The 8607-nt window shown below is 37.5% G+C and overlaps 2 protein-coding genes across 2 annotated transcripts in view; one reads left to right on the top strand and one right to left on the bottom strand.

The window, feature by feature from the left end:
• Positions 1-4916, bottom strand: part of Cbr-dog-1 — a gene marked incomplete at both ends in the record, with an annotated part of 7126 nt that extends 2210 nt beyond the window's left edge. The window contains 8 exons of the mRNA XM_045241561.1: positions 659-831; positions 1690-2289; positions 2651-2728; positions 2803-2905; positions 3170-3262; positions 3464-3614; positions 3672-4153; positions 4852-4916. Coding sequence (XP_045096883.1) covers positions 659-831; positions 1690-2289; positions 2651-2728; positions 2803-2905; positions 3170-3262; positions 3464-3614; positions 3672-4153; positions 4852-4916 — 1745 coding nt within the window. The remainder of the gene's footprint in view (positions 1-658; positions 832-1689; positions 2290-2650; positions 2729-2802; positions 2906-3169; positions 3263-3463; positions 3615-3671; positions 4154-4851) is intronic.
• Positions 4917-5110: 194 nt separating this feature from the next.
• Positions 5111-8607, top strand: part of CBG19722 — a gene marked incomplete at both ends in the record, with an annotated part of 6818 nt that continues 3321 nt past the window's right edge. The window contains 6 exons of the mRNA XM_045241560.1: positions 5111-5261; positions 5307-5467; positions 5506-5748; positions 7050-7313; positions 7523-7695; positions 8029-8315. Of these exons, the coding sequence (XP_045096884.1) occupies positions 5111-5261; positions 5307-5467; positions 5506-5748; positions 7050-7313; positions 7523-7695; positions 8029-8315 (1279 nt within the window). The remainder of the gene's footprint in view (positions 5262-5306; positions 5468-5505; positions 5749-7049; positions 7314-7522; positions 7696-8028; positions 8316-8607) is intronic.

Below are 8607 nucleotides of genomic sequence, written 5' to 3'. Positions count from 1 at the left end.
GGGACCCGCTGAGCTTCGGGATGTGCCAGAAAACGAGGTGGACGCCATCGAAGTGTCCCCACCGTCAAATGTGGAATTGAAGCGGGCGTTGATGGGTTCCACAGTGACGTTTAGTCTGCAAATATCGGTTTTAGAACGTCTAGAATGGTTCTAGAACAGTCTGAATGGTTTTATAATGGTTCTCGACCGTCCTGATCTGTTTTGAGAGCTTCCAAAGTGGTCAAATCGTCAAAATTGGTCCAAGATGCTTCTAGAACAGCCTAGATAGGTTTCAAAAAAATTCTGGGCCGTCTGGATCTACCCTAAAGTCTCCTTCTGAAGTGTTCAAATAGTAAAAACTGATCCTAATTGGTTATAGAGCATTCTAGATGGTTCTAGAACAGTCTCAATAGCTCTAAAATGGTTCTGGAGATTGTTTTAATCAACAAAAATGATCCTAACTTGCTACGAAACGTCCTAGATGATTTTTAAATAACTCGGGACCAGCTAAAACCTCTTCTAGAAGCTTCTGAAGTGTTCAAATCGTCCAAAATGATCCTAATTGGCTATAGAACATTCTAGATGGTTCCAAAAGGTTTTAAGCGGCTTTAAAATGACGAAACGTGGTTTTTAGATGTTCTGAAGGTGCTAAAATCCTCCAAAATCGATCCAAAGATACCTATAAGTTGGTCGATACTGTTGATTTCCGAAATACGACTGAAAATAGAGCCATTTCTCGATGACAACGATGGCAGTGGCACTGGGCTTGAACTGATCCATCTCCTTCATTTCCGGCTCGTTTTGTTTGGTGATCGCACCGAATGAGGTCTGGAAATTTGAATTTTTGTAGTTCTAGAATTTTCAGGATTTGAATTTTTGAAAATTTGGAATTCTTCAATTGTTTTCGAATGTTTCGATTTTTGAAGTTCACAATTTTTTGGGATTCCAAAAAATTCAGAAAATTCCTATAGGAAATCAAAATTCCGAAATTTTAAAAAATTCCAAAAAACGAGTTTTTCGGAATTTCGGAAATTACTGGATTTTAAAATTTTTTTTGAAATTCCAAGTTTTTAGAATTTTGTAATTTCTGGGAATTAAATTTTTTGGAATTTATCGAATTTTTGAAATTTTCGAAATCTCGAATTTTTTGAAATTTCGGAATTTTCGAAATTTCAAAAACTAAAAATTTCAAAAAGTCCCAAATTGAGTTACTGGGTTTTTCCGAGTTTCTGAATTTTCGTGTTTCGGATTTTTTGAAATTTGAGAAATCCGAAAATCCAAAAAATCCGGAAAATTTTCAAAAAATCGAAAAATCGCAAAAATTGAGTTTTTGGGATTTTAATGGTTTTTGGAACTTTTTGGAATTTTTAGATATTTGGAATTTTGGATTTTTCCGAATTTTTGAAAAATTCCTGAAAAAGCTCAAAAATCCCCAAAATCCCCAAAATTAAAAAAAATCCAAAATCGATTTTTGCATTTGTTTGAAATTTCAATTTTTAAAATTTTCAAAAAAAAAACCAAAAATTCGAAATGCTTGAATTTTTGGAATTTTCGGAGTCTCAGAATACCGAATTTCAAATTTTTGAAATGTTTTGAAACTTTTTCAAAAATCCAAATTTGCGATAAATTCCAAAAACTGTGAAATCTCAAAAATTCCAAAATTGAGTTTTTGGATTTTTTCGGAATTTCTAAAATTTTCGCCACACTTACAGCAATCGCGTTATGCTTTGGCGTGTTGGGCGGTGCAAACAAATCCACTCCAATCTCTGCATTAGTCAGTGAGGAGAACAGTGTCTCTGAAGACAGTGTACACGTCTTCAGCCCCTCCTGCCTAGATTTAGGCGGCGTTCTGGCTTCCTCTGCCACGTGGCGTACCCATCGAAGGATTTCCAGTGTTAGATGTTCTAGATACATGAGATGTCCCTTGAATTCCTTCATATGAATACTAGCATCTGGGACATCTGCAAAGGCTTCCTCTGCACTTTTATTAGAGGTGATGTTATCGATTGCGACTCTTTTCAGTCTAAAGCTGAGCAATGAGTCATCCAGCTCCTTCTCGGTGAAAGTGAAACTCGCAGCTTCTCGACAAGTGTCCTCGATGTTGTGTGCTTCATCTAGAATCACTACAGAGTTCTTGACATGGACATCTGACGAGTTTCGTATCAGGGGATCGACGAGATAGGAGAATGGGCAGAAGATGAGGTCGGCGTCTTGGGTGAGGATGCGATTTGTGGAGAAGTAGGGACAGATTTGGGGGTAGGCGAGGGCTAGCGTCTCCACGATCTCCTCCATATCGAATACCATGGTTCCCTGAAGAGAAAAATGGGGGTTTTGTGGGTTTTTACAAGGTAAACCTGGCCAAAAAGAGCTGAGCGGCGGACAAGCGCGCTAGCCACTAGACTAGGCGGGCAACAACCCGAGAGGAGAGAATAGTGTAGACAAGTGAGCAGACATGAGCGGAATTCCTTATTCCTTATTCCTGATTTTTAAATTTCATTCCTTCTTTCTTATTCCTTATTCCGGATTTTCAAAATTTTTATTCCGCTCATGTCTGCAAGGGAGAGAGGAAGAGAGAGTGGGCGAGAGGGAGAGATACTTTGTATTAGGGGTAATCGGTCCCATAGATTCCAAATTTGATACCTAAAATCGCCTCCGGGCAGACCTACCGTACCTGATCCATCAAATGACTTCTCAGCATTGACGCCTTCTCAAACCGTGGTCTCATCGCATTCTTGAATTGACAGCCGATCTGAAAAATTTCCAATTTTCAATTTGAACTTTAAAGGCGCATAGCACACTCATGCGCCTTTAAATTGTTCTTACTCCATGCGCGCTGTTGATCTCTTTACAGTAACCCGAGATGTCCGGTTGTTTACGGGCGGTCGGATTGATGCACGATTGGTCACGGCTGGCGAGGATGGTGTGTCTGGAAATATGGGAAAATCGGGTTAAAATTAGCATTTTTAGAAGAATTTCGGAGTAAAAATAGGGGAAAATTAGGCCGAAATAGTCTGAAAATTGGGCAAAATAAGCTTGAAAATAGCATTTTTAGGGGGATTTTAGAGCAAAAAATAAAGAAAATTAGGCCGAAATTGTCTGAAAAATAGGGGAAAAATAGGCTAAAATGAGCATTTTGAGGGGGATTTTTACAGAATAATGGGTTTTAAAATATCCAAAATTGGCATTTTACTTGATAATATTGGCATATGGAAGGCGAGAAAACTCCTTGACGACCTGAGCGATTTGCTTATGGGTGCGGGTACCGTAGTAGATTCGGACGCGTCTGGAAATCATAGTTTCAGCATTTTCAAAACTCAAAAAATTTCAGAAAGTTTAAAAAATCGAAAATTTCGAAATTTCAGGGAAATCCAAAAGTCCAAGACTATGGAATTTCAATATATTCCACATTTTTAAATTCAAATTTCGCGATTTTTCCGAAATTTTGAATTTTCAAATTTTTCAAAAAATTCAAAAACTCCCTTACGGCATACATGTACAGTCTGTGGCTGCATTTTCCACCTTTTCCTCTTTTTTCACAGAATCCATCTCGAATTTCAGCGATGGTCCGGGGCCTCCATGTGGTATGAAATCGTCTCTCCATTGCTCTTCAACTGAAAAATCTTGGATTTTAGGGGCTAAAAATGACCTTATTTCGGAAATCTAGGCCATGACCTTCTAAAAAAATCTCTTACACAGATCCTTTTTCTCTGTTTTGACTGCAATGTTCTCCTGTTTGACCTCTACTTTGACTTCTGACTGGTTCTCCTCCGCTTCCTCTTCCCCATACTCTTCTTTTCTGACTCCTCCCATGGACCCATGAATCGGACACTTCTCCCTGGACTTCTTCTTCTCCTCGATATACTGATTCAACCAGGCACAAGTCGATGATAGCAGTGCCATTGTCTTTCCACTGCCCGTCGGAGACTCTCCAAGCACATTTTGACTGCTTTTGAGTGCTGCCAGAATACGGACAATCATCAATTTCTGTGTTGGGTAGAGGCTCATTCCTTTCGGGAACCTCACTGGGACACTTAGCATCATTAGCTGCTCGTACTGATCGTTTTTGATTTCCAGCCGCTTTCGCTTCTTGTTTCGAGCCCTTTTTTGGAGTTCCGATGGGATATCTTGGGGCTTATCGGGGTCTTCTTTGACCACTCGGAACGGTTGGCGATTGCTGCAAGTTTTGGATTTTTAAGTTTTCGAAAAATTTGTGAATTTGAATTTTTTTAAATTTTCGGAATTTTTGTAAATTCGAATTTTTTTGAATTTTGAGTTTTTCGAATATTCCTAGATTTTTCTAGGTCATGACCTAGATTTTTCGGGACTTTGAATTTTGAAAATTTTTGAAATTTTAAGATTTTGAATTTTTTGAGTTTTTGGGATTTTTTGGAATTTTAGCATTTTCGGAGTTTTTGGAATTTCAGAAATTCGAATTTTTTTGGAATTTTCAGAATTTCAAGATTTTTTGTAAATTCCGGAATTTTCGAAAATCTTGAAATTTCGAGTTTTTGGGATTTTTTTGGAATTTCGATTAGTTGAATTTTAGGGATTTTCAGAATTTTAAGTTTTTGAAAATTTCGGAATTTTTAGAGTTTTTTGAAATCTTTGGGATTTTTGGGTTTTTTTTAAATTTCGAAGTTTCGAATTGTAAGATTTTTCGAAATTTTGACTTTTCGATTTTTAGATTTTCCAATTTCGGAATTTTTGGGACTTTCAGGTTTTGAAAATCTGGGATTTTTTAGTTTTTCGAAAATTTGAAAATTAGAAGTAATTTGGAAGTTCAAATTTTCGGATTATTAGAACTTTGAGTGCTTGAAACTTTGGATTTTCGGGTCTTTTTAACGTTTTCAAGCCAAAATTCCTTTTTTTTACCTCGGCATCACTTCTACGCGCTTCTTCTGCTTGTTAAACATGCTGAAAAACTGCTCAGCCGACATTTTTGGAGGCTGGAAAACTTGAAATTTAAAGTTTCCCCCCAAATTAAAATTCAATTTTCCACTGCGTCTGCATTTTGCCGCCGCGGTGTTTGCGGCCAATGCGCGATATTTGCTCAAGCGCCACGCCACAGCTCCTTGTATGGAAATTGGCTGAAATTGGCTCATTTTAAGCCAAATTTTCTGGAATTTTCGCTATGGAAATTGATGATTGTATTCGAGAAAACATCCCATGGACCAATCTATCCGCTGACATTAAAGTTATCCTGGGAAATTCGTCGAAAGAGTACGAGAAACGAGTGCTAGAGTATTCCATACAAAATCAGCTGAGATATAAGGGAAATCTGGGTAATTTTTAGGGTTTTTCTAGCAAAAGAAAGCTGATTTTTTCAGTGAGACATGTGAAAAAGAGCGAGGAGGCGTATTACGACCAGCTATTGCGCTTCTCCGAGACCCATTTGATGCTCTACCCCTATCACTTATCAGATATCACTGTCACCGAAATGCGGCTGTCTCCGTTTAGCTATTATGCGAATATTCTGGCGGTAAGCTTAGTTTTTTTTCAGAAAAATCCAGAAATTGGAATTTCCAGGAAATGCTAAATACCGAAAAATCGTACGATTCCCTTCCGAATTTCACAGCAGCCGATGCCGTTCGACTCCTGGGAATCGGACGGAACCAATATATCGATTTGATGAACCAGACTAGATCCAATCGGAAGTTTTTGAGACGGAGCAAGACGCCGAGAGAGCTGCTACCCCAGAAACCGGCAAAATTAGTGATAGAGTCCTGGTGGATGACTCATGTTGGAGCCATTCTCGAGAGTGATATGAAAGTGAGCAAAATAGCTCAAAATACCCCTGAAATAGACCTAAAATAGTCAAAAATAGCTAGAAATAGCTCAAAAATTCATGAAAATAGCTTTAAAAATCAGGAAAACAGCCTAAACTAGCTCAAAAACAGTTCAAAATAGGCCCGGGATAGACATAAAATAATCAGAAATAGCTCGAAAATTACTCAAAAACAGCTTAAAATAGACACAGAATAGCCCTAAAATAGACCTAAAACAGCTTAAAAGAAGCTCAAAAATAGCTCAAAAATCTTGAAATAAGCCTAAAACACGTTAGTGAGCACCAAGCTCAAAAATAGCTGAAAAATAGCACGGAATAGGCCCAAAACAGCTCAGAAATAGCTTTAAAATAGCTCTAAAATCATCAAAATAGATAAAAAAAGGTCTAAAAACAACTCAAAATTTGTCAGAATAAGCTCCAAAAATGACTCAAAAACAGCTCTGAAAATCTCTAAAAATAGCTAAAAATAGCTCAAAATAGACCTTTAAAATAGTTAGAAATGGGCTCAAAATAGATTTAAAATAGCCCAAAAATAGCTTTAAAATAGCTTAAAAATAGTTAAAAATAGACCTTAATTAGTTAGAAATGTGCTCAAAATAGCTCTAAAATAGCCTAAAATAGGTCCAAAATAGCTCAAGAATAGCTCTAAAATAGGCCCGGAATGGACATAAAATAGTCAGAAATAGCTCGAAAATGAGCTCAAAAATAGCTTTAAAATCATGAAAACAGTTCAAAATAGCTTAAAAATCACTCGAAATAAACCCAAAAGGACTCAAGAATTGCCTAAAAATGGCTTAAAAATAGCTTAAAAATAGCTCAAAAATAGCTCGAAAATAGCTAGAAATAGCTCAAAATAGCCAAAAAAGCAAAATAGAAATAGCAGAAAATTTGTCAGAATAAGCTCTAAAAATGACTCAAAAATAGCTAAAAATTTGCTAAAATTAGCTGCTCGTCAAGCCTAAAATAGCCTAAAAATAGCTCTAGAAACCTTGAAAATGACCTAAAAATAGACCAAAAAGCTCAAAAAACTCTGAAAAGGCTTTAAATTTTCTAAAATAGCTAGAAATAACTCAAAAATAGCTCTAAAAAGCTCTAAAAATAGCCCAAAAATCGGCATAAAATGGCCGAAAAAAATTCCAATCTAGGAATCTCAGGTTCAACTCCCACCGGTGGCAATTTTTTAAAAACTATTTTGAGCAATTTTAGAGGGATTTTTTAGCTGTTTTGAGCTATTTTTGAGCATTTTGAAGCCGTTTCAAGCCTTTTTTAAATAAAAAAATTCCAGCTAGTCAACGAGGAGGAGAAACAAGTGATCGATCGTCTTCTAGATGCCAACTCTTCGATTCCAGCTGGCCTTCTGAAGTATTCTGTGGTGACGTCACTATACGATAGAGGCCTCATCTATTTCGATGTGCCAGTGGAGGACAACGACTACATCTACGTGGCACCGCTCGATGGATTCGTGATGAATCGAGTGCTAGGAGACTATTTCGAGACGCTTCTCTATAAGATTTTCGTCGCTATTGATGATCAGACGACGGTTCTGGAGGTGAAAAATTGGAAATTTTGGTTTTAGAAATTCTAGAAAATTTGGAAAAAAAAATTCGGAAAATTAATTTCTAAAAATTCCAAAAGAATTACAAATTTTTGATATGAAAATTCCAGAAAATTCCAGAAATTTTTATAAAAATTTTGAAAACTTTATTTATTTTTTATTTCAGAAAAATTCCAGAAAAATAATTTTCTTCAAAATTCCAGATGTCCCAAATCCTTCACATCGACTTGCAGTTGGTCAAAAACGCGATTTCCCTGTTTTGCCGGCTTGGATTCGCTAGGAAGAGGGTCACTGGCGCCGAGAATCTGACCATTCACACCTCTTGGACATCCAATTCTACAGTAACCACTCCACAATCGCCAGTGTCGCCGATGTCGTGAGTACGCTTAAAATGGGTCAAAAATAGGCTTAAAATGTATCAGCACCGGCCTAAAATGGGTTAACAAAGACTGAAAATGGACTAAAATAGGCGTAGAATGGGTCAAAATGACTAAAAACGGGTCAAAAATGACTGAAAATGGACAAAATCAGGCTTAAAATGGGTCAAAACAGGCTTAAAATGAGTCTGAATAGGCTGCTTAAACAATGTCAAAAATGGCGTGAAATAGGTCAGAATAGGCTTAAAAAGAGTAACAATTTGCTTAAAATTGACCAAAATAGGCTTAAAATGGGTGTCGTTCCCGGGTTTCTCATCATTTTATCATTCCAGAAGCCTTATCACCAACACCTCTGACGAGATGAACGAGCTGACACGAACGCTTCTCCGTGGAGACGACGATGAGACTGACGAGACTTCAGAAGACGCGGCGGCGCTGCGAGCATCGTCTCCAAACGAATCGATAAATGAGTCTGTGATGTCGTTCCAGTCCCTCTCCACGTCCCAAACGTCTTCTGACTTGTCTGGAAACGCTGGAAACGTGAATAGAGCCGCGTTCGTTTTCGATTCAACGCTTACCGCGTTCCTAATGATGGGCAACTTGTCGGCGTCGTTGAAAGGTAGGGTTTTAAGCCGAGTTTTTGTGAAAATCGATCCTTCTTTTTAGACTTTAAAAGTTCTGTTTCTGTCAGAAAAGGTAGAGCTTAGAATGGTCCCAAAAATGACCGAAATGGCTTGAAAATAAGCTGAAAGTGACCCGAAATTCATTAAAAATAGGCTGAAAATGACTGAAAATTGCCTACACGAAAATCGATTTTCTAGCTTTTGGATTACTGTAGTTTGGAAGTTTGAAAGATCTGTGCAAACACCGTGCCGATGTATCATATCTTACGACGGAATGCAGAATAATTT

The sequence above is a fragment of the Caenorhabditis briggsae genome (assembly GCF_000004555.2).
Source record: "Caenorhabditis briggsae complete genome, chrI, whole genome shotgun sequence".
NCBI classification, from domain to species: domain Eukaryota; kingdom Metazoa; phylum Nematoda; class Chromadorea; order Rhabditida; family Rhabditidae; genus Caenorhabditis; species Caenorhabditis briggsae.
This window is presented reverse-complemented; position numbering and strand designations above follow the sequence as displayed.